The 27,245-nt window shown below is 34.3% G+C and overlaps 1 protein-coding gene across 1 annotated transcript in view; it reads right to left on the bottom strand.

The window, feature by feature from the left end:
• Positions 1–23: 23 nt before the first annotated feature.
• Smp_211220 (soluble guanylate cyclase gcy, putative) overlaps positions 24–27,245 on the bottom strand; it is a gene marked incomplete at both ends in the record, with an annotated part of 33,600 nt that continues 6,378 nt past the window's right edge. Inside the window, 15 exons of the mRNA XM_018791940.1 lie at positions 24–46; positions 123–372; positions 1,573–1,768; positions 5,894–6,021; positions 11,287–11,538; positions 12,826–13,188; positions 13,322–13,462; positions 16,078–16,136; positions 19,569–19,992; positions 21,104–21,547; positions 21,695–21,960; positions 23,888–24,232; positions 25,045–25,198; positions 25,264–25,385; positions 25,420–25,554. Coding sequence (XP_018644850.1) covers positions 24–46; positions 123–372; positions 1,573–1,768; positions 5,894–6,021; positions 11,287–11,538; positions 12,826–13,188; positions 13,322–13,462; positions 16,078–16,136; positions 19,569–19,992; positions 21,104–21,547; positions 21,695–21,960; positions 23,888–24,232; positions 25,045–25,198; positions 25,264–25,385; positions 25,420–25,554 — 3,302 coding nt within the window. The remainder of the gene's footprint in view (positions 47–122; positions 373–1,572; positions 1,769–5,893; positions 6,022–11,286; positions 11,539–12,825; positions 13,189–13,321; positions 13,463–16,077; positions 16,137–19,568; positions 19,993–21,103; positions 21,548–21,694; positions 21,961–23,887; positions 24,233–25,044; positions 25,199–25,263; positions 25,386–25,419; positions 25,555–27,245) is intronic.

Raw genomic sequence — 27,245 nt, 5'->3', positions numbered from 1 at the left:
GTTATTATTATTGGTTGTTGTCTTTATTTTCGGTATTGTATCATTGTTAATTTCTTGCTTAACGCAAGATAATGATAAGGGACTAGGTTTTGATGATATATTACAAGATTTTAACGAAAAACTTCCAGATTTGGTTTTGAAAAGATGTGAAGGCTTTTTAACATATGATTTGATACATAAATTTGAGGAATTCATATAAAATGGTATAGGTAGATATAAATGGGAACGATGAATATGAACTGGTATATCTTCTAAATTATTATTGGATTGACCAAGAATTTGACGTTGTTCTAGTGGTATAGAATAGTTTAAGCGAATTTTACTAGGTGGTAAGACAATAGGTGATATCCCAGTATTCACAAGACGTGAAGCCTAAACGAAAGGTATAAATTAGAAGCAAATAGTTATTTTTATTAGCTATTTCATTCGAAAATAAATGAATATAAATGGAAATTAAGTAAAGATACACAACAAAAACTAGTCAAATAATCGGGATATTTTGCTCATTTAGTTATTTTCCTACATTTTGACAATGTTCACAGGAATAACAGTCAGTCAGTCATCTATAACGTAGAACCAGACACATATATACATCGGTCCAACTTACCATACCTCATTAGTACAACAAACTGAACACCAAATTCATAGCAGCATTTACTTCAATGGTAATAATATATAAAAAAAAAGATTGCATATAAAGATATCATACAGGAAGAAAGAATTAGTTCGTAGAAAGAAAGGTATAAAGTAATATTAATTTGTCTAAAGAAAATGAGCGCTAGAAGATGGATATACAAATATGAAATAAATGTTTATTATCAATAAAAATTAACAATGTAAAGTAAATCATTATAAAAACCCCTTGTAACTAAAGGTATATAGCTATCAGAAAAACAGATAAACTCTAAAAATAAGTATAATCATCATGTTTCGTCAATAATAAAGATATATTTGATGAAAATATTGGAGAAATGTAAACTCTTCTCAATAATCTTGATAATAATGAATTGATATTTGGGTCAGAGTTCACATCCAACAGATACAGAATGTTACTTCAGGACTAGTCTACGCCATAACGCAATTTGCCGATCAAGAATAAAGTAATTAAATAGGTCGATTAATCCACCTATTTCGGTTACTAACTGGTAGCTAATGTCATGTTTGTCTAGTCCTTAGTGTTGATTGAATTCTATCGACCAAGTTGCAATATGGCCACCAATCTGGGTGACCCGACATTGGGTGAATCCTATTTTGATGTTAGGTGGTTGGAGGGAGTCAGCGAAAAACCCTAGACTTGGGTTTTGTGTGAATGGACCCTAATCAGCAAAGGGTATCTAGAATATTCATGGAAATAATTCTTTCGGTGGAATTCGAAGGTAAATCCGTAGACAACCTCTAAACAAGAAAGTAACTGACGTTATAAGGTAGTCACCTTGTTACTTTCGTTTTTTTCTTAAAGTTTAGTCAAAAGCAAGCTGAACAAAAGCTATAAAAATTGACAAATAACCACAATCATCACGCTACTTTCATAAATAATCTTATCAAAACACACATACATTCATTCGAACTTACTTGAAATGTTTCTCCGACAACAGTACACCCTTCATATAATAAGTACACTTCAGGTAAACCACGATACAGACTGTTTGTTTCAAGTTTGACAAGACTGGATTTCTTAGAACCTTCGGAAAGAATTGTATGATGAACAAGTTTCTCGAGAATAACACCTTTCAATTTTAAACTTTTGGAAATTTCATTTGGAGATGGTCTGGAAATATTGGAAACAAGTGAAAATAAAATAAACAACAAATATTCATATAGTTGAATATGTAAGGGAAGAATGAGATTTGAATATATATATATATATATTTGCTGTTTTTTTATTTCTGTGGTAAAGTATTTCCCTATCTGTTTCGCAAGAAAATACTTAAGCCTGTTACTTATTACACAGACCACATATGAGGGACCCATAACCAACTTTGTCCTGAGCTCTCCTTTTCAGTTGTTACCGAGTTCTTTTTATGGTCTTGATGTCTGCTTTCGATTCCCGGCGTCGATTTTTCTTTGCCCTCGGAAATTACAAATTAAGAAATTACACTTTTGTAATGCTATTTGTTCAATGAATTTTTAGTTTTAATTTCATTTTGACCACCATCAGGTGATTACCCGAAGCTATAACCATCTCCTCTCTTTATTCTCATGATTTTCATGGACCTTCTGAATTTTCTATTGATGCAAATACGATCGACCTGGTTCCTGCAGTATGGTCCAGTAAAAATCATGTAGCTTTGTTTATGAATTTGCAAGGAAAAATAGTGCTACCCAAAACCATGTTGTTGAAAGCACATAGATTTGCTAGTCTTTCACCACTCTCGTTCCTTTCTTCAAGTCCATGTCGTCTCATGATGTCTTCGTACCCTATATTTGCATATTGACCTTGGTATTCAGATCTCTCATCACGATGGTCAAGTTTTTCCGTTGACAGGTCTCTACAATGAACTGCAGCCTCTCATAAGACTGATCTGTATCGAAGTCACCGCCATCATTTGTGGGAGCATAGCACTGGGTGAGATTGATTGTAATCCTCTCCTTTTTTGTTTTAGAGGATACTTTGGTGATGCTAGAGGGGTGAGATTGCCATCTTGTGAGTGTTTTTTCGTGCTTCTTTGAACACGATCAGTGGGATTTCTTGCGCGTCCGAAACATTTTCTCTTTCTTTGTGACCAGAATACAACAGAACCTGTCCCGAAGCTAATCTTTTCTGTTCAGCTTGTGCCTAATGGGTCTCGCATATTCTAATCAAAACAAGGTTTAATTCCCTCATCTCTGTAGCTATTTGAATGGTCCTCCTTGTCTTCTATATTGTCTGGCCATTCCATGTATTTGTATTACTTGTCGCTCTGACTGCCAAAAAGGGGATCGTCCTCGTAACTTTCGAAGAATCATGACTTACAACATGAGGCGTCATAACTCTTCTATGTGAAACCGTTCAACTTCTAGAGCGGAGTTAAGGTGGCTTAAATGACTTTTCCTGGTTACGTTTTTCAGCAAAATTATATTAAATACATTAATTCAGGTTATTTCAAGTACATTTATTTATTATTTATAAAAGTGATCATGAAATCATAAGAACTAAAAAGCAATTATTATCTATTGTGTTGCCAAATACTTGTTCACTCATAAATAAAGCTTTCGTAAATGGTTGAAGGTCAGTATGAGATACATTTGCTTTATGAAGGGGGGGGTATGAAACTGATTTTCGTATCCCCGTTACATAAACTATTTAAGGGTACTTCTCCTTGAAGAGTCTGAAGAGAAAACTAGGTTAGCGGTGGTTTTGGAAACTTGAGAGCTTGACTACAAAACTCAAGGGATACTTGTTTGAAACAGGTCACACAAGAACGTTATTTGAAATGTTTTAGGTGAGTTACATTTGTGCATTTCAAAACTCAAGGCCAGTGATGAAAACCAGTGGGACAACATGAGGACTGTTATTTTAGGTCTTTCCTAACCTCTACCCTCCATTGGGAAAAGGCAGAATCACTGGAAAGGCTGGAAGTCCGAGAGAAGCACCTAACTACCATCATACGTTAGTACAATCAGCAGTACGATTTCACCCTTGAAACTTACAATTTACTGTTTTAGTCATAGAGATATCAATGCCCAAGTACTACGTTAAAGTGATGATTATGAGAATGACCATACTAAACTGAGCGTAAAACATAAGACTTTACCCTGTTGGTTGGAATCTGACTGGTTGGACCAGTTAACCACAGTTCTTAAACAATGTATGTTGCTGTCACGTAGTGAGTCTAACCCAAGAACTATAAGACTGCAAGTGTATTGTTCCAATCAACCAGACACTCCAAAATTTCATAATTTTATTCAAAAAGCTAAACTGTAATAAAACTTAAGAGATGGATAGATGGAGACAAGACGTTATACAGAAAAATACAAACAAAAGTACAAAATATTAAAATAAAAGTATATTTGTCTAGAAGAATCGGTTATGTAGCCAAAAAACACCTTCAAAGTAACATAAACATATTAGAAACTATAGACATAAATATAATAAAACGTGAAACCAAAACAACTTAGATGTACAGACATATGTCTCATTGATTGATTGTTTTTAACACGCTAGTCAATCTGCATAAATAGGCAAAGAAACAAAGGATGAAATGTATTGTAATTTGGAGAAAACAGTTTAGTAAACAAAGAATCGTACTAAAGGCGAATAGACTGATAAATTATATTACATCATGAAGTTATTGGCTGTGCATTTTAATCTTTGAAGAAAATGAAGATCTACTGAATGGAGTTTATGAAATATGACTTTGGACCAATTACAGTTACATGAATTCATTTAAATGTAATTAACTTCAAAATCTTAAACATTTTATGACTTTCCATTTATTTCTTTTGTGCTTATTCTAATCTTTACGATTTTGTTGATCTCTTTTCTTCGTGCTATTAAACAAATTGTTTCATCATAAATAGATGAACCTGTAGCGTCTAGTGCTCTGTCAACCACAAATGGTTTATTCTAGCTTCTGGGCATACCAATTTACTTATTCTTCTTGAGTGACATTTTGACCTTGTCAACTACTCACCTATAACCTTGACTTTTTATATGAACGTATATGTGTCCATAGCATACCCTATTCATAATGTATCTTTAGCTTATTTTTGTCTGGCTATAAATAATAAGTCACGCTTTATTGATGGGAGTTGTCGTATTTGCCTTCTCCGGTCTGCTTCTCTGCTTTGTTTCTCTGGTTGTCTGTCTGGACTAACAAGTTTATGAAATATACTTATCCAAAATTCATTCTCATATATGAGAAATTTTATTTTGTTATTCTCTAACACGAATTAAGTCGATAATTATATACGAGGATTGGCAGCATTTATATTTCGTTAATATCATCATACGATCTAATCGGAGTCAGATCCACGAAGAACTAAAACCTTTGTGTTATATTTTATGCAGTTGTAACTGGTAGAGTAATGCATCTAGTTATTGGCTTATGTCTATGAATAATATTGTCACCTAAAGCCAAGTTCGAAACGTAGATTTTTTTGGAATGTATTTTTAACTGAGAGTTCGGTAACAGAAGAAAGTGATCAGTCGATAAATATCGATATAGTAATCACCAGTAGTAGAAACAAAATAATTATTCATACAACAAGAATACTAAATGGTGAGTCATGAAGCAAAATTAGTGAAGCATTTTGAAGGTAAGAAACCGTTTTGTATTACAAAATTGTCTGAACATTTTAAGCTGGTTGGTTAGATACAGAAAAGATCAAAAACAACAAGTCTAATGTCCGAAGATAAATTCGTACTGCCGATTGTACTGGGTTGTGGCGGTAGTAAGATCTTTCCTATAGATAACGAGCAACTTTAACGATGTTGCATTCCTGCAACAAAAGGTAGAGTTTAGTAAAGGTCAACTCTTGAAATAGCACTCTTCATGTTGTCCCACGGGTTTTGTCACAGAATGCAAAGTCTGAGAAGTACAGATCTGATACATTAAAACTCTCTCACAAAATAGCCATGTGTACTTGACATTAAACAAGTTTCTCATGAGCTCTTCGGTCACGCTCTCAGATTATCGAGGCCATCACTAACTCTATTTTCGTTTCAGATACCTCGATTTCTTCTTACAAAAATAAGAAGTTGGAATAAACCGTTTTTCAAATAGAAATAAAGTAAGCAATGTGGAATCACTGTTTCGTCACGAATCACTAAAGACTAGGTAGTACTGGATAGCTATTACATCCTAGAAAGGAACTCCTCATCAGTGTGTACTAGAAATACCTCTTACAAACTAAACTAATCTTCACAAAACCCCTTTATTAAAACAATAATAAAAACTAACAATAATCTCACCTATAACCAACATGCAGATGATCATGTAGTGCATAAGCAGCAATCGGAAATGATTTTGGTTTTGACTGAATTTGTTGTGGTTTACCCCAACAAACAATTAGAAGTTTTTGATATAGATCCCAAGTAGTCTATTTCATTAGAAATGAAAAAAGAAATGAAATCTGGAGTCTAAGAAGCATAAACTTTCTCTTGAAATCATGCAGTCACAGTGTATAACTTGGTACGTCTGCACATTAATTCAAGTTCCCATACCCCATTAGCATATACAGATGAACTTATTAGGCCGAATCCCACAATAGTAGAGGTAGTAACAGTATCAGTGGTAATAAGAAAAATTAGACATCAAAGTTCTGACTCGAAAAGTGAATGCATTTACTGAATTAAACACAAAAATAAAATTTATGAGAAATGTAGAATCTCAGAATTTAGGGGAAGACAAATAATGGATGCACCTGCACCATTCGAAACGATTTTGAGCAATGTCGTTCAAAATCTCTAACCACTGTTTACGATGATTACTCGAACTCCAACCAAATAGTCAACATCTGTTGACATGGCTAAGTCCAACTGTCAGTAAATTCATGGATTGACTCTATGTTTTGGTTTGGCCGCCATTAGCTTTCTTCCAACCTCCTCCTACATCACACAACATCCCCCGTTGAAGTAGACGGTAGTCGGACATACGTAACACATGTTCTAACCCCCTCACTTGATGTAAATTTACTACCTTATCAATCGACTTTCCATCCTTAGCTAGAACCCTATTAGTAACCCAACTATTGTCTTACTCAGTGGTCCAAAATACGCGAGCAATGGTTCGAAGACATCAATAATTGAATACCAGCAACCTACGAACATAATCTAATCTTAATGGTCATGGTTCACATCCATAGAGTAGAACGGAGCACATTGCTGCGCGGTAAATTCACCCTTTGTTTGGAAGACGGATATCACGCCTACACTACAGTTGACTCAAGTTGGCAAAAGCCAATCGAGCCTTGTGAATCCAATTCGCTTTTGCCAATATGATGAATTGAAATTGGTCATCTGCTGGTGCTTTTATTGAGTCAACAAAACTTAAATTTTCATAGTCTTAATAAGTCATGAATTGATCTTAGTTACACTGCCATTAAAGACCTAGAAGAACTGGATAGATGTCTCGTCCTAATATGGGACTGCTCATGTCAAGTGTGAGACAGTCACCCACTGCAGGTAATAAAAGATAGTTGCACAATACCAAGAATTAATTGAAGTTAGATATTAACACAGTTGGATCCCGGTTCAGTGGTCTAAAGGTCAGGAATTTGCACGTGAGATCGAAGGTCCTGCGTTCTACTCCAGAATAAGTTGTGGATGAACACTGTCGAGGAGTACCATACTGAGATGAAATGGCCGTCCAGTGTTTCTACGTTTCTAATGGTGGTCTAACTAAGGTCAGTTTGTGATTTAGAAACCCAAATTACCACATATTTGTGACAAGATGATGGGGTGATAATTAGTGTTTATAAATGGGAAGATAAATATACTCGTGTTTAGTTGACAGATCTGCATAGATTATTTTGAACTGAATTTAGTTTTATGTCGCCGATTGATATCAGCTATGGAAACACTGAAATTAGGAAGCGCTAAACAATAGTTTTGAGTTAAATGGCTGACATCCCAGTGAGAGGGCATGGCTAGTGGAGTTCAACCATCCCCATACCGAGGCAGTTACCCAACAATGGACGCTGAAGGCTATCTCGATACGTAGTGAACTTATTGAAGTTGAAAATGTGAACCGCAGGAGGATAATTCAATAATCCAGAAGCAACGCGCTCCCCGAGAGGCCCGAGGGTCTCAGGTTTGAGCCTCAAAGTCGTGAGTGTCCATTTCTGGAGAGTTCCATGTTGGGACGAACCAGATCTGCAGTGTTCTCTGGCCTTCAATAATACATTGACTAGTATCCATGTTTGTTTTTTATCACTTACTCCAAATAGCAAAACTATACAGATTATGTATAAAACTAAAGTCATATCGTTGTCACTGTAAGAAGTTATGTGCATCCTCATAAGACTTTTTTCGGAAATTAAATAAATTATAAAATAAATATTATGTAAACAAAGATGGATAGTGGCTAGTAGTGGAATCCAGGACACGCGTTCTGTCCTATTTGGGACTCACCAGCTGGATGTACCTGCACCTCAGAGTTGATGTTTACTCCGGGACTCGGGCCCAGTACCGTTCGCTTCAAACGTCATCGCGTTATCCCAGAGTGAACATCAACTCTGAGATGCAAGTACATCCAGCTGACGAGTCCCAAATAGGACATAACGCGTGTCCTGGATTCCATTGCTAGCCACTGTCCACCTTTGCTTATAATGCTTGTGAATTAAGGCAATACCGGGGCAATACGCACAGCATGCACGTATGCCAATAAAAGACTGATCAATTGCAGTCCTAAACATCAATGCTCAGATTCAAGCAAACAATACCAACTAAATTTAAATATTATGTAGTTAGAGAATTTTTACTACAAACAGATAAAGAATATCTCTACGATCACTGAAATTCCAGTAAGCAAAGAAGACATTTCGTAACTACAAAACACTAATAGTAAAAATTTCCACCAAATTTATTATAATAAATTTCACAGGATGAAGAAATGAGGGAAACAAAGACAGATTATTACATCTGAAATCAGCACTTATCGATCGTGTATTATGACATAATGATGAAATTAACCAATCATGTATTAATAATAACATTTTTGGCTAGTTTACATGTACCCAATATCCAGTATGAATGTTTATTTTATATAACTAAAAGAAACACTGCACTAAATTATTATATCCGGACGAGAATAAATGAATAATAACTGTTAGGAATTACTTATGGACTAATTAGAGGTATGAGGGCGATTATCACTTCCCGGTTGCCCACAAAGTGGAAGGGTTCTTCTGGAGGTACCCCGAAAGGAAATTGGATTAGAGGCGGTCTTAGTGACCTGAGAGCGTGACCGCAGTGCCCAAGGGACAACTGCTTGAGGTCGGTCACGCACGACCTTTTTGTGGCTAGTTTTTGTGTTAGCTCCGTTCTTCAAAGGACCTTACCGCCGGAGACGGAAATCCGTGGGATAAGGCGAGGTGTGCATTTTTAGGGTCGACCTTTTCTAACCCCACCCTTCCATTATGGGAGTGCAGCGTCGCTGTTATGCTGGTTATCTGAAGGAAACACCCTACTGCCATTACACCTCTGTACAGTCAACAGTACGACTTCGCCTTTGGACCTTGGGTTTGCTGCTTTTAGTCTTACCGCTCTTCAACCGACCTGCATGGCATGGTAGGACCTTGAGGAACGATTGTTTCAGCCAGTATAGCTCGATTGGTTCATCACGATAGGCAAGCCCTGATGATATGTAAACCCGACCACCAGGTCAAGGTAGCAGGTACAGTCTAGGAGTAGCTAAGTGGTTAAAGTATTTATCTTTCGACTTGTAGATGATGTGTTCAAACTCAATTCCACTTAATACAAAATTCTGGACTTCATACATGAGTCACACTAAATTGTAATCAATAAAAAGGAGAAATATTATAATGGCGAAACACTCATAGGTGGATTTAAGAAAAACGTTACTTCCTTCAAAGTGGTACAATGTATTCAAGTTTATGAATGCGGGAATCGGCAGCAATATAATAATATTTTAAGAGAATGAACAAGAAAATTCAACCAGTTTAGTATGTCAAAATAACAAGTTGGTATTTGTGTCAAGAAGGTAGATTATCTGACCAGAAAAGATTGAAACTAAAATATTACGACTACCCTTTTGTCTGTTAGACTGCAAATTTTATTTCATTTGTAAAGTATTGTTAATATTTTAAATGAATTTCGATCAGCCTTAGTTGATATATATGCACCTTGAAAGAATACCTTCAATATTAGCAGTGGAACCTAGGACGCGAGTTTTATTCTATTTGAGACTCGCCAGCTGAACTTACCTCCATCCTAGTGTTGATGGTCACTCAAAGACTTGAACTTAGTATCTTTAGCTTCAAAAATCGGCGCGTTAGTTATTGGGTTATTGAGTTCAGATAACCACTAGCTTGTGTAATGGATAAATGAATTTTATTTGTAAGAGCTTGAATTTTTATGCCGTTGTTGTCAATTCTTAAATAGAACGAAACGTGTTCTGAATTCCACTATTAGTCACTATCCAACTTTACTAAAAATATTATTGTTTTAATATTAAAAAATATGGTACAAATTAAACAAACTATACTAAATGACGAATATAATTCACTGATGATATGGATAGTGAAGTATATATAATAGATAATCGGTAAATGTAAACGTTACGGTTAAAATAATAAACCATAAAATAATACAATTCTTATTGTCCAATTTCTATTTTCACAGTTGAAATCACGTGATTCTAGCTAGACCACTATTGAGGACCTGGAAGCCTTGGACAGCTGTTTCGTCCAAGTATGGCACGCCTCAGTAGTGTGCATCCACTACCCCCACGTGGGAATCGAACACAGAGCTTTTGGTCTCGTGTGTGTGATGGTTGTGAGGAACCCTATGTAAAGGCGAAACCGCCCTCCAGTGCTTTCAAGTTTTTGATAGCGGTCTAGCTAAGATCTCTTCGTGATTTCAACTAACAATTTCTACAATCTCTACATATCCCCCATACTAATTCCTATTTGGTCATAATATTTTATATACGATTTTAATTTGTTGATTAGATCTCATCGTCTCAAACCGTATAGTTTTCCTCATCTATATATGACCTTTACTCAATACTACCAAATAAGTCATTTTATTTTGCAACATTTAAGACTGAACCGACCGGAAATTTGCCATTTTCAATTAATGATGCGGATTATTTACTTTACCTACTTACGCTTGTTACCCCTCATGGAGAAGAATAGGCCACCAACCAGCATTCTCTATCAAACAACAGATGGGGTTGGCTATGTCTTTCGAAAGTTTTAATATCGATGTTTGTTGCCTATGCGAGACCCGTATTCAAGACTCTAATAAAGTACTACAAATTCATTCTCTATCTGTCGCTTCGAAAAGCTTGCTTCATGTGTGTTTATAACTCCACCTGTAGCTCTTCTAGGGCTACTGCCGGTCTCAAGCCCGGGTAAAGGAGGGTCGGGTATAGGGTCAGCAACCCCATCCCGTAGAAAATAACCTTTCAAAAAAACGCTAACCAGGATAAATAATAACATGAACTAATTCAACTTTAACGTTGTGTCTATTGTAACATACTGTCAGTTTTAGATTCACAACTGCAAAGCTTGATGGAGATTTTATCGAAAACGTTTATTCGCTCTAAGACTCGTTGTTCTTGTAGAATATAATAAATGGAAAGTTTCAAAATAAAATTTAAAAAAAAAGAAACAACCTACACCTCCAAGCATTGCAGTTTTATAAAATTTACGAGCAGCATTAGTATATTTTTCATTTCTACCCAATAAAATGAGACCAGAATAAGCAGCTGGCAAAGATTCAATGATATACAATTTAGGAATTTCAACAGATCTAGATAAATTCGATGAATCATCATTAGAAGTATCCTGTTGTTCCTGTTCCAATGATGTGATTATAGTGTTTAGTTGGGGTAAACAATCATTAATACCAAGATCTGATGCACTGCATAACTAGTTCAATGATCAAAACATTAATGAGAATGAATAAAGAAACAAGTAAAATCAAGATTGTTAGAAAAAGGGCGAATAGTAATGTATCAAATATTAAAATTGAAATGTAAGCAAATAACAAATTGAGAAAACTTGCAAAGCATCATTGAACAATTCTGTCAAAAATCAAAATCAGAAGTATGTTTGTTTATTTATTTAGTTTGATCATGGAGAGCAAACTAATTAAACATAATTGACCATTTCACTTTTTCTTGGTGACCTAATTAACTCTGTTGGGTTGATGTTGGATACGGTTTAAAGACATATACAAGTAACAGCATGTAATTATTTAGCTACTTAAACACAGAAAAGCACCTTTAAGCTAAATATTAAGAATTGAGGCAGCGACATTATGCATTAAGTGATGTTTCACTATTTTATGTAGATAATAGTCACATTCCACTAGGCTTTAAAGTATATCATCGTTACAGAGAAATTAAATTACGACAACCCATCTAAAGCAAAACGACTTTGAAAGAACGAACGTCATTGCATGTTCAGAGTACTTTAATTAAACCTATCAATCTTTGGAAACTAATATGATCCTTGGTCTGTTTTACGTATGTATCAATAATGCTGAAATCTCCTATACAACATATATTGTTCATAGGCATTTTCACAAATAGTATATTACGTTTACTGGCCTAGAAATTGAAGCAACTTATATATGACATTCTACCAGGCTAACTCGAAGCTGTTTAGTATCAGGCCAAACTACATCCTGAAATATAAGATATCATATTATCTTCTACAAATGTTTAGCGGTAAAACATGAAATTTACATCAGTAATTTACCCTTGGTAAGTCTGTTGATGGATTTCAGTAAGCTAGCAAGGATATAAAAAAAGTAGATTCTTATAGTAGCAGAAGGTTAGTGAAATGCAATGAGATGATAAAGTCTATCTGCTTTTGACTAATACATATTTCATAAAGACTACAATTTGTTATTTGTAGAAATCCTTTGTAATTCGAACCGGAAAATCCCACTTTACAATTCTCATTTATAACGCTTTGACGTAATCAGTATATTCATTGACTTTATGCGCACTATTCAAACAACAAATGTATCCGGAATAATGAAATGATGGTATACTTAAGCTTAGAACGTACTAAATATTATAAATTAACTTAAAACTTCAGGAATATTATATAGGTCAACTTTCTTGCTTTACTCTACTATAATGAATGTTAGTTTTCAAACAAACTGTTTGGTCACTTTTATAAAGAAACATGACTCCATTTTCTTACTTTAGGATTAATCATTGTAATAGCTTCACGACTAGCTAGTGAATGACCCCAAACAGAAAGATTAGGTGGTTTATCAATCACAACAAAATGTTTAGTTAAAGCTACAATACGCTGACTAAGATACTGAGCCAATTCATGTGGATCTGTCCAAGACAGATATTTTGGATACGGCGATTTATCAATTGTCAATTCAGTAGAATTGCTTACAACATTTTGAGCAGGTGCAGTTGAATACTGAGGTAGATAACATTGGTTATTATTAAATTTAGATCTGATTAGTAGTTGATCAATCACATTTGGAATGTAACAGTTTGGAAATGTATACAAATACAAACTTTTATTCAGCATTGTATTTTTTCTTGTCTGTATAAATCTAAAACTAATAAAGAGAATTGATTAACAAACTGAAGGACGAATAAAAAAGAATACAAATTTACATCATCAAAATAATAAAAACTTTTGAATAAAAGTGTGGTGATAATTGCGTAGAACAAACCAACAATTCAAAAACACATTCAGTGATCAAAGGGTTCATGCGGGCTAGAACTAAACAGCAAGACATATTCGCAGCATTTAGGGCTACGATGTTCGTCGTCGAATGGGAAATCATGTTATAAGAATATGTTACCGGTGAGCTCTGTCCAGATCATAATATAAAAACATAATATAAGAAAGAAAATTCAATTGTTTCCTACTTTTTAATCGTTGTGCATCATTAACGTGAGACCTCTTCCTCAATAAACTACTAGGTAATTATTATATTTAATCTGGTTGGCTTTTAAACATAATAATTATCTTGTAGTTTACTGAAGACGAGGTCAGAATCAATTAGAAGATTTAGATCTCGAAGATGATCTGGCCCTCCTATCCCATACACACGAACAAATGCAGATGAAGACAACTAGTGTAGCAGAAGCCTCTCCATCGATAGGCCTCAACATATACAAGAGAAAAAGTAATATCCTCAAATCCAAAACGGATAACACCAACTCCATCACACTTGATGAAGAAACTCTGGAAGATGTGGAATCTTTCACGTACCTGGGAAGCATCATCGATGAACAAGGAGGATTCAATGCAGACGTAAAGGCGAGGATTGGCAAACAACAACAGCATTCCTACAATTGAAGAACATATGGAACTCAAAACAACTGTCAACCAATATTAAAATCACAATATTTACTACAAACGTCAAGAGAGTTCTACTATGTGGAGCTGAAACGTGGAGAACTACTACAACCATCATCAAAATAGTACAAGTATTTCTAAACAATTGTCTACACAAGATACTCAATGTCCGTTGACCGGATACCATCAGCAACAGCCTACTGTGAGAGAGAACACATCAGCTTCCAGCTGAAGAGGAAATTAGGAAAAGACGTTGGAGTTGGTGGATAGGAAATACATCGAGGAAATTACCAAACTGCACCATGAGGCAAGCCCTAATTCGGAATCCTAAAGAAAAACAGAAAAGAGGGATACCAAAGAACACACTACGTCGAGAATTGGAAGCAGACATGAGAAGGATGAATAGCAACTGGAAACAGGTGGAAAGGACTTCTCAGGACACAGTTAGATGGAGAATCCTGGTGGGAGGCCTTTGCTCCTCCACGAGGGGTAACAAGTGTAAATAAGTAGGTAATTATTATATTTGCATATCTACCATAAGCAACTGGTTGTTAAGTAAACTGTAAGTCCGACATCACTACAGATTACTACTGTATGGACGAGACAGTATACTATTTTCCACCAACAATTTACACTTAGGTCACAAACACACAGATCATGAAAAGAATCAAGAATCATAAAAATAAGTAATATTTATTGGCTTTCGTGTTGTGTCAAAAAATGATATATTAAATTTCAAAGTGTCAGGAATTATATCAAAACTAGATTATTCTTGTCATTCAAGGTTGACACTAACAAAAACCGAATTATGTCCATACACTAGTTTATATAACGATGTTTACTGGACCGCTGTTCAATAATTCAAAAATGTTTAAATTCATCGTGGTCACCGATATCCCAAAGTATCAGTATTTAATACGTGAGATTTCGATTTATTCAAAGATGTAACAATCGGCAATAATGTACCAACGAAATCTATTGGCTCTTCACTTAAATCCAATAACTAACAAACAACTATCAACATAGAAAGTCAAAAAAAAGAACAGTAATTAAATTAACTACGCAGTACTCTGACCAGATGTACCACTGATCTATATTATTAGATGTTTTGACAAAAGGTAATGTCTCCTAAAGTTTGTGGCGTCTATTTAAAGAAAGTTTGTTAACAGAAGAGCACCATGAAAATTAATTAATATTGGATGAACTGATGAATATTCTCTAGTAAGCGTTATAGAAAACCGAATGAAGAAATTCGTTGGAATAGTGAGACAAACAGAACAAGAGATTTTAGGTCTGAAAAAAACCTCAAAGGTGATTTAAGTTGAAATTACTAAGATGTGAAATATTAAGAGATATGTTTATACATGTTTAGTAATATTCTTCGCAGGTGTAATGGAGCACCACTTATTCGTTGTGATGCAGATGTTGGATAACACAAACAATTGACGAAACAAGATGTTGAGTATAATACTTTGTAAATCTGTGCAGAGACGATAATTCGATTGGTGTCACCATCTTGAAACACCTACTTCGGTGGCTTGGACATGTTTTACGAATGTCGTCCCAGAGACTTCCACGTCGTGCATTATTTGCCGACTCTGGGACTGGTTGGAAAAAGCGGAGAGGAGGTCAGTGTATGACATGGTGTCGTGGCATGAAAGAAAGCTGCAAAAGGCTAGCTTCTGTTGGTCCTTCACGACTCCCTGGATGGGGTCCGAGAGATGGTGCAACACAGTGGCTAGAGACGTTATCAGATATGGCTCAGAATAGAAGCCAATGGCGGTCCTGCTGTAACCTTCTTCTACTTTCTTCATAAAGAGTGGCTATAACTATCCTAACTGAGAGAGCTCTTCTGGTTGTACATTCAGTTCCCCCCATCACTACTCTTCTCCTTTTCTTTTTTTTCCTTCTTTTATATATACGCATCTTCCTCCTTCTCCCATTCTCATTATTTTGTGTGGCGCATATGTATCCGGTGCCCTTTGTACCAATATATATGTGATTAAATAAATAAAAAACAAATAAATCTGTGCATCTTCGTTCATAGGAGTGATTAGTGTCCATCAAAGAATAACTTACAGAGTCATACAGGTAGCCTGTAACAAACATACTAGTGAGTCTCACAAGTATAGCGATAGCAAATGGAAAGCATATTTTAATGCGAATAGTTTGAACAAAAAGCACTATAAATTTGAAGCAAATAAGGAATCGAAATTAGAATTAGACCTAAGAGACAAACTTGTAAAAACAGTATACTATTTTATATTAAAGAAATAATATTATTAAATTTCAATACATCTCGTCCATAAATAGCACTAATAATATCTAAGCAACAAAAGTACTTCTAAATACCCTTTCATTTAATAATACTATAGTTAAGCATTTCACTGTACTAACTACTATAAAATTTGTATCGAGAACCACATAGATAGTAGTATTCAAGAATGTACAAGACATTCTTCTAAGTGAAACATACTAAAATTTTAAATTTAGTTTTAAAATGTAAAGCTCCTAAATATATTTCCAATCTGCATATATAGATTTATTTTAGAGAATTTTCTTAAAGCAAATTATTAGTAACAGTGGACAGATAAATGTTTCTAAATGGTGCCTATATTAGTAGTATGTTATTTGTATTATAAAGTAGCAATATGTACATCAAATTTGTTAACTAGAAGAAGTGAAACTGAGCTAGTCGAACAGCAGTTTTATGGGATTTTTACTTCTTGGTGATAAGTATTCAACTTTTCAAAATTACTTCCTGCTGAGATTCTGTTCACTGGTAGCTTACTAACATTTAGCTTTGCTTTTCTCTTGATCACAGTTTCACTCATTTATCTGACATGTTTAATTGATTGTGATCAGTCATTTGTAGGCCAATACTTATGATTCATAACAATTTTGTTGTTTCATCTTCAAACACTTAAATTAGGTTTGTTAGTTTAAAGAGATTGATAAATAATGCACCATGGTTGACCATAACGAAAAGAAACCAATTATTTCAAGAAATTTAAAGAATAATAGTTGCAACTAAGTGGATAAGGACTGCTTTTTACATTCGCTACTCAACATTGGTTTTAACTGGTCTTTCGTGATCCTAAAACCACATATGTATGGGCCAAACAAATAATGAGGATTTTGCCCTACCATCGTCGGCGAATTTCTACTCACTAGCCAGTCTCCAACAACCGAGTTTTTGTGGTCGGTTAATAAAAACAAATATGATTGTACCATCCGATCAAGTCAAACTACTTCGTCCAAAATATCAATCAAAAATTGGAACAACAGTCTTAAGTGATTAACAAGATGAAGTCACAACTTAAAAACCAACTATGATTATATATTCAATCCATGTAAGGTTTAGATGGAAACAAATGACCAAACGTATACCCTTTTTTGAAAATCGAATGAGTATTTGAACAGCATTATACATCGTATATGTTGCAAAACATAGCTGGACATCATCTAATTTCGTTCATAGTCAGTAAATAACTTTTTTCACACCAAAAAATAATTGACAAGTGAGAATGATATGAGTAAAATAATTCACCGAAATCCGTTAGTTATATTTTGAATTTGTGAAAGTTTGTTAAATTTTTACGATTTTTAGTATGGAAATGGTCATCACTAATCCGCTTTATAGCTAAACGCTTGAAAAAAAAAACAAATACGTGGGTCATGATACATTAACCTAATCGGCTTTTTGGTACCTTATACATATAATAAATTACTAACTTGTCATTTTTACTGATACTCCCATTAAGTATTAGTACAAATTTCTACTATCAAGTCTGTTATCTACGAAATATAGCTAATTACGAAAGACATATAAAGATAAATGAATAAATAGATATCAAATACAGACAACAAGTACACAAAGAAAGAAAACATGCTTAGAAGCATATAAATATATAAACATGTTTTGTTTTATTTACTTGAGATATAATTTATTCACATACATTAAAATGAATAAAAAAACAATCTTCAAAATAAAATTTGTATACTATACCAAATACTACTGAAAAAAGGCGTAAAATTAACAAGTTGGGGTAAACAGTAAAGTATGTAGAGCATAAGAAAGTAAAAATTATGCGCATATACACATGTATATATAAGATTAACTCCATCTATCACTTTTACTCATGCTGCTTTTCTTATCTTACAATGTTCAATAGTAATATAACCCGACAAAATATAGAAATAAGACAATCAAACAATTAGTAAATAAGATTTTAATCGCTGAAAAATTCCCATAATATTAAAACACAATTATATGAATGAAGAAGAATATACTTTTCAATAATTTCTCATCAGGTTCTACAATTATAAATCCAAATTAATAATCCACAAAAGAAAATTGGTCAAGTTTATATCACAAACAACACTCCTTGATTCACATGTTACAGTTTCTTAAATAATGTACTCTGCCTTAAACTTGGCCAATTTTCTTTTGTGGATCATTTAATTTGGATTTATAATTGTAGAACCTGATGAGAAATTATTGAAAAGTATATTCTTCTTCATTCATATAATTGTGTTTTAATTAATAAATACAAAACTAACCATATATTCTCATGATATAACAAATGATAAAGTATAAATGAAAATGCATATATATTAAGTTAATGTTTAGAAAAAAGTTGGTTTCACTAATAATAATGAAAAAAACCATGTTAACTAGATCAATAATCAATTAAATGATCAGTTAATTGGCTAACAATAATATTAGTATGGAAAGTAAAATATCAAAATAATGATTTAGGAAAAAAATTTTTTCTGGATTGAATTCATTCAATAATAATGTAAGGAGAAAAAAAAGAATTCATCAACCGGTAATAAATTTTGATTAAAAGAAGATCCAAATTGATTTAAAATTAATAGAAAATTTCAGGTAGTATCTCATAAACGAAACAAGCGTATAACATAAAGTATAATTAGATAATAATAATAATAATAATAATAATAATAATAATAATAATGGCATTTGATAAGGCATGAAGAAACTGACAATGTCAATTCTTTATGGATTGAATAGGGGGGAGGTAGAGGTAACACAATAAATAAGGATGTTCTTTGGTCACGAGTTCTTGTTGAACAACAAACTCATGTATAGATTGACCTATAAAAAACGCATTAGCTAGAAAGAAGTGTTATTTTCCAGAATAGAAACTATAACCAACAAGTTGGAAATAAATGCTATAACAACTAGAATAATAATAATAATAGTGTAAAAGTGTAAAGTTTGATGTATTCCCATGACGCATTGCCGAGAGGGACGTGTATATATAAAGATAAATTGAAAATATATTTTGCTGTAATGTTCGACAACACCGGGTAACCATACAAGTACCAAAAAAGAAAAAAACAAGTAAAAAAATTAGACCGAAATAAAAATAGAGTATATATGTGAAAAAAAGATACAACTATGAATAAATTATTAAACAATCGTTTTTTTTTAAGGGAAAATTAGTAAATTATGTAAAACTCAATAGTGAATAAACAAGCAGAGTAGAATAAAAGAGTGATGTAAATATGAATAAAGTAAATCTTTACACCAGAATAATAGAAATTTCATGATTAAACAATTAATAGATAAATGCTTTATATTTGCTAACACTGATTATTTATCGGTAAATTTAAACTTAACGGTGCCAGATGTCTAGGTATTGACCATGGTTGGATTGTGTCCAACTTCAAAGATACATCAGAACTGAATGATGTTGTGTGACAGAAATTTATTGGATTTCCATTATATGCTGTTACTGTGGTTGGAGGAAGATTGGATACATTTCTTACTTGATCATTAGTAGATGTCATAATAATTCCTGATGTGGAACTATACAATAATTGTTGTTGTTTGGCTTGCCATTCTAAGAAATTAAGTGTGTTATGTAACTGTTGTACCGTGCCGACTAGTAGAATACCTCCGACAGTAGATCCATAAGAATCAGTTGGTAAACAGGCAAATTCAGACGTTTGGATTTGATTTGATGATGATCGATTGAAATTATCGTTTGATTCATTATTGACAAGGGGATTCTTAATAAATAAAGAATTTAACCAGAAGAAATAGATAAATTAGTTGAATGTAAACAAAAGTAATCTAGAAGCATTTCCGAAAGCAGAGAAGAAACCGTCACAACAATAAATATGAACTGTTGATAAAATAATTGTGTCAGCCAGTTAGTTGTAAACGTACAGCCTTGATACAATTACGAATCAGTCTAGTTTTTTATAAACTACCACAATGAGAGAAAACTAACCAAAGAGTCTAAACAATAGTAATATCCATGAAATTAAGAAAACAGACATAAGGCAGATGGTTCAAACAGGATATACAGTGGAAGAACAATAAGTACGAAATAATGTTGAAAACCAAAATTTACGGGAGATAGGGGAATAATAAATTCGAGTCATGACGAGGGATTTAGAACTAATCCACTGGATCACACTATACAGAACAAGATCGACTACATTTACATCACTAAAAAATGAAGGTTAATAGAAGACGCGAGAACCGGGAGAGGAGCTGACATAGCTTCAGATCACCACCTGGTGGTTGCCAAGATGAATATGAAGATAAAGAAGCACCAGACAACTGGAGAAACAACATTACAACGGTTCAATAAAGCCTTCCTTCCAGATACTGGCTCTCAATAACACGTTCCAGGCCTTGCAAGATCTACTTAAAGAGGAAATCACCACAGATAATAACTGGAAACGCACTACAGGAAAAGTAATTTCAACGTGTCGCGAGGTGCTAGGCCTCAAGAAGCATAATCGTAAGGAATGGATCTCTATCGAAACCCCGGACGAGATAGGAACTAATTTTATTGTTGGAGCACCACGACTGTTTCCTATACAATGCTTATTAATTACAATACTTAATTTTTAACTACTGAGTTAACACTTAGAGCAATGCCACATTTACTAATGTTTTCAGCACCTCGGTTGTATCACCATCGTTGAAGACAAAAAATTACGGACCCGTACAAGGTAAATGAATAGAATTACGTGTACAAACACAACTTTGCTTCGCGTAGTCTTTTTATTCTACAACTAAACATTGGTAAACAATTTTTGTGGAAACACTGAAGTAGATATTCTTCAAATAATTACACTAAAAATGGAATCTTAACTCATAACTAACCTGGCGATTTGATCTTTGAGAGTTAACAAGTAATTTCTGACTGGGGGCAGAAGAACGTTCACAACTTTCAGTACTTGAACAAACTGAATACACTGAATTAGGCGATACCATCGTCTGAAATTGACATGTTTTCTTGTTTTGATGGTAACATGGTTGCTGTAGAAATAGGTCACTCATAAAATCCTCTGCAGATGATTGGAGCTTGACACTGAGTACACTTTCTGTGAAAGCTGAATCAACCGACTCTCCACTGAAATAACGAGAATGTGACTGGTTATTGTCTCTTGAATTTTCGGAAGGTACACTACATTCAACTTTGTTTCCTTGAGTTGTTAGGCAACTATCACCCTGTTGACCACCTGGTATAAAGTAATAAAGGTCACTCAAAGGAGTGATTTCAACAGTGGTTTGCGTTATAGGTGCTAATGTCGGCGCTACAGAGATCTAAAATGAATAGTCATACGAAAAATAAATTCAACATAACAAAACGTTTTTAATTTTATATCGATTTCTAATAGCATTTACAATCCTGACGACATAAAGATTCTTATGTAATCTGTATGAGGTTGAAATTAAAAGGACTTAACTAACCTTTCCATTTACTTTCATCAATGACTGTGGAATATAGTTTTGAATACCATACGTTTGTGGCATAAAACTTGGACAGCAAGCAGAAGGATGTCCGACACAAAAGACTTGGTTTAAACCCAAGTCAGAATGAACAGGTTCTGACTGATTAGTTAAATTCGATTGGGCCACTAACGGTTGAGAAACAGTGTCACATGATGTCAAATTGACAACTGCATTAGCGCTTCTATATACAAAACTTTGATCGATCCAAGGAATAACAGGAATTACTGTATGAAAAATTCCCATCAAAAATCATGAAAATAATAAATCAGAAAATTAGTTTTGGATTTTCTAAATAGACTGAGACTAAATGAAAAAGCTCTTACTGTATCACAAAACACTGCCGAACAACTAATGCAGTAAAATTAATCGGTCGAAAGTATATCTTTTCATATAATATTTGGATTTAAAAGTATTATGAACTCAACCTAAAATAGTTATTACAGAGTTCACTCGCCTTAATACATATTTTAAGTGCCACACAATATGTACTTATTTTATGACATACTAGAAACCAGAGAAATAATGCAAGGTATTTTTGGGGAAGAATAAACAAAACTCATAACTGGATTGAAATTAATGACGAATCTTAGGAATCGAGCAAGTAAAATGTCCATTGAACAAATAGTAATGAAAATGACATCTAATCTGTGTTGTTGAGACTTAAATTATCTAAATGTAATGCATATGTTTTTAGGTATCTTTGCTTCTACAATTAATGTCCTTGAAAAACGTCCAACAATTATTTAAACCATTTCATAAGGTACGACTACTAAACGCTAAGGGACATGAACAGTTTTATACATTAACATTGATAAACAAAGCATTAATCAGTTCTACTCGGTTAAATTGTAAAAGATTTAAAATGGGAATAATTAAATAAAATTGGCATAAATACAAAACGTTGTAAAAACGTGTACAAGTCAAAGTTATTACATTTCATATCGGCAAGATTTGTAAGAAACAATAAGAATGAAATTAGAACATGGAAAGTGTGGAATAATAAGACGTGTAAAACTTAAAGGGTGTATCACAGCAACTGCAACCAATTTCGAGTTTTACCAAATGGTCTCTTTCCACTGACCACCGCAGTCATTTTACTAACAGAAATGTGAACTTTAGATAAAAAAAAATCAATACATCTAAAAAGAAAATGGAAAAGTTGTATTTAAATGTTATACAATGAGACCTACTCAAGCAGTGAACTTATATCTGTACTATTCTAAAATTTAGGTGTTACTGTCTTACGTTTACTAATGTTTTTTTTGTTTTCATCTCATATTTATTGTACACTGTATTTGCAAGATAATATTTTGAAGTGATGAATACGTTTGTTAAGATCTAAAAAATAGTTACCCGTCAGATAGCTCATCGACAACAACAACAACATTATCTTAGTTTTATTGCTGTACATAAAAAGTTAACTGAGAAACTGCCTCGCGTTATTGTAAAAAAGTTTAGACGTACTTTTATTTATTAAAATAAAAAGACTAAAATTAGATGCATTGATTTCACATAATTTTATTATTAATTTGGAACTGTGAGTATATCTATAAACACTACTGAATACGTTTAAACTAATTGGAATAAAAATCATAATATGATCCTAACCAATATAACGGCCTTTTAATTCATTTGACATCAGAATAAACTATTGAGTGTGACAAGTTCATGTGGTGGAATTCGAATTCCACAACACTGATCACGTTATGTCAGAACTAGTGATTCCGACCTAAAATAGAGAACCAGATTAACACTAGATAATAATTTGTTCAATACAATTACAAGCAGTCACACTCAATGAGTTCGGAGTAGAAATCAATGACAGGAAGGGAAATCATATACTTATTAGTCTGTAGGCTGTGGCTGTTTGTCCACACCCAACGACCGATCATATTTCATTTTCCCGACCATATATATAGGAACAATTATCACGTGAATTATTTTCCCAAATTCTTATTCAAGTAAGCCATGTCATAATGTTTACAGGTTAAATGGTGACTGAAAAGCCAAGTACATTGTTATATGAACGCCAAATTACATGATCATGCAAAAAATGAAAACAAAACCTTAAAATACTGTGCAGGTCCCAGGACGATATCACATATTACTTATTGCTGTCAGCGATAAATGACTGAGAATAGAAATACTTACTTGAATCAAGATTGGCATTTGCAAGTGGCATTGATAAAGACTGATTACAAAGAAGGGGATCGATTTTATTGGTATTGGACTCGTGTCCGAAGGTTAAAGTTGTTGGACTTGCATCAGGAAGATTTGAGGCTGAAATATTTGACTTGCACTCCGAATTTATATTTGAGTAATTCATATCTACTGGAGGGTGGTACGTAATTGCAAATGGAGAACCTATTGAAAATGCACTAGCTACTGGTTCCCTGACTTGAGAATAAGAGCAATTTGTATAACAAGCTGAATCAGGATTCTCAAGGATTTTATACAATATCATTTCTACTGCTTTTCTCCTCTCTTTTAACTCGCCTAAAATTGCAAACAAAACATGCAATGTGAGTAATATTTGACAGGAAACCAAGCATTTTCAAAATCCATGGGCTAGTTGCTAGTTTGTCGTTTAAAACTGCAATTTAGTTACTATCGAACAACAGAAACAAATATTATGAGCAAAGACGGATGGTGGCTAGCAGTGGAATCCAGGACACGTGTTTCGTCCTATTTGGGAGTCGTTAGACGGATGTAACAGGATCTCAAAGTTGATGTTCACTCTGGGACTTGAATGCAGTACCGTTCGCTTCAAGCGCCATCGCGTTATTTACTTAGCTACTGAGTCCTGATATCCACTAGCTTGTGCGATGGAGTGAAGAAACAAACATTAGTCGAAAAACAACAAAGTATTTTCTTTAAGAGCAAAATAAATGCCACTATTTTGAACGAAACAGGAGTCATGAAAATAGATAAGTCTTCCATTCCAACAATATGGAATTGAGCCTTTGAGTCACTGCTAAGCAATAAATACAGCAGGTAGACTATAGACATATACTTGATACTGAAGACATCTACATTGACCCGATACAAAGCAACACTGAAATTTGAAGGAAACCTCAGTGCTAAACTCTGATTTAGTTTCACAGGTTTTTAAATAAGAAAATTTGAGACATCCAATTCATTGGTCGGTCTCGTATGCTATCTCTTTTTAGCTGTCACATAAATACAACAACAAGAACCTGGTGTTATTAAGCCGCGACAGGACCACATTTATAGAAGAATGAGAGTACAATGAACCAAACAGTAATTAATAAGAAAGCTAGACATGGTTGCAAAAGTTATTAACTTACCTGTTATTACAATGCAGCGTTCAAACAATCTTATATCTTTGGGCCTTTGAGAAACTTGAATGAAAGCATTGCTTTCTTCCTTAATTCTTTCAATAAAGTTCCCGAACTTTCCAATGATAATACCAGCTGTACTGTCCGGAACTAAAATTTTAACCTTCAGTATCAAAAGCTAAGTAGTTAGAGGCAACTTGCCTGCTTATGACGTTCCATGCAATTAACTCCCGTTGGAGTTATTATAGCTATATTCTGAGGTCGTTTGCTTATTTTGGCCATCACATAATCGTGTAACTGTATGCATGCTTCAAGTGTACCAATAATGAGACACACTCTTTCAGTGGTTCCTTAACAGATAAATTACAAAACGAGTTGAATTACCCGGATAAAAGTCATCTGCTCGAGACATTTTGAGCCTTGCTCCAGTTTGACGCTTGATTGTTTCGATAGCTTCTCCTTTTTTTCCAATGATCGCCCCAGCAGCAACATTAGGGACAAGAATTTTGAAGTGAAGTTCTAGAAACCAATAGGATGAAGAAAAATAATGAAAATGACTGAAAGTAGTGTAGGTGTTAAATTAAGAAAAAAATGGAATGATTTAATAAAAACAAAATTCAGCGAAGAAAACGTTTTGACGTAATCATTTACTTAAGTTGTACATTCTTATTTATAGTTGTAAGGTAAATATATGTCTATAGAAGGATAGAAAAGATTGCATCATAAATTGATTCAAGACTCTTATTATCAGGTAAGGTTAAGCAATAATCAAGGGGTAAGAGAAAAATATAAGACTGGAAATAATTTATGGGTCTGAATTATGAAAGATAATTGTCCACCTGACAGATATGAAGAAAAATGAAAGACATAAAGGCCATAATAATAACTGAATAATAGTCATGAAAAATTGTAAAGGGATAATAACTGATTATGGTTTAAAGCTACAAAACACTAATTTAAAATAGGACACCAAAACATACTAAAGAAGGGAATTAGGGCCAAGGAAGGATGAGAGGTTGGGCGTATCGCTTTTGCACGCAAAGTTCGGGCTTGAATTGTTAGATCGCCAATGCCTCAGCAGTGCATAAGTTTTTGATTCGACCTCCCTTCGATCCAGTCCCTTTGATTGTGTAGATTATTTAAGACTCCTTCGGGCCGATGTGTCCAGAGTTGACTAGATGTATTACTCATTACTATTTATTTATTTAAGCACATAAACATTGGTACGAGGCACTAAATATATATGTGCCACATAAATCATTCGATTTGTTTGAGGGCTGGGATACTTCCCGGGAACCCAAACCGGGGAAGGTGGTTTTCTTAGTGGACGACACTCCGAGCCTTTGACCTAAAGGTCTAATCCACAAGGCAGTGGAGCATCGTAAGGAGATGCAGTCCCATGGTAGTCGGTCACCAACGATTGATTCATACGCTATTTGTTCCCTCAGGACACTGGAACCCGTGTGCACCAATGGCTTGGAATAAGGATTTTCCAACTCCTCTAGGTAGATCCACCAACCCGTCTAGAGCTCCGGACATTCGCATTTTGTCCTCCCAATTTCGTAAACAACACTCCTGCCACGAAAAAGCAGTGAGCAGGACTTCCCTGGCAGAGGCTATATACGCGTGGCCATGTGAGAGCATTTCGACAGGGAGAGCGAACTCTCCCGACTCTCGACCGTACCAGGGTATTTGGGAGCTCCTGGATTGAACTAGCAATTGCTTTGCATTCTCCTTTTAAAAGCCATGCCGGGTAGCGGTCTGAGATACATTTAGCAAGTGATCGCTTTGTAAGTATTCATTATTTATTTATTTAAACACATATATATTGGTACAAAAGGGCACCAGATACATATGCGCCACACAAAATAATGAAAGTAGGAAGAGAAGGGATGAAAAGATAAGGCGGACTAAAATGTACAACCAGAAGACTCTTTCAGTTAAGAAAGTTAGAACCACTCTTTATGTAGAAAGTAAAAGAAGGTTGCAGCAGGTTCGCCACTGGCTTCTATTCTGAGCCATATCCGATAACGTCTCTAGCCACTGTGTTGCACCATCTCTCGGACCCCATCCAGGGAGTCGTGAAGGACCAACAGAAGCTAGCTCTCAAACTCTCAATGCACCAACAATTGAGTCGAGATTCCTGAATTGATGTCTGACCATCATTGTGATGCATGTTTTGACGTAGTAGTAGCTGGAGATCGTTCTTC

Source organism: Schistosoma mansoni (genome assembly GCF_000237925.1).
Source record: "Schistosoma mansoni, WGS project CABG00000000 data, chromosome 1 unplaced supercontig 0010, strain Puerto Rico, whole genome shotgun sequence".
Classification (NCBI taxonomy): domain Eukaryota; kingdom Metazoa; phylum Platyhelminthes; class Trematoda; order Strigeidida; family Schistosomatidae; genus Schistosoma; species Schistosoma mansoni.
This window is presented reverse-complemented; position numbering and strand designations above follow the sequence as displayed.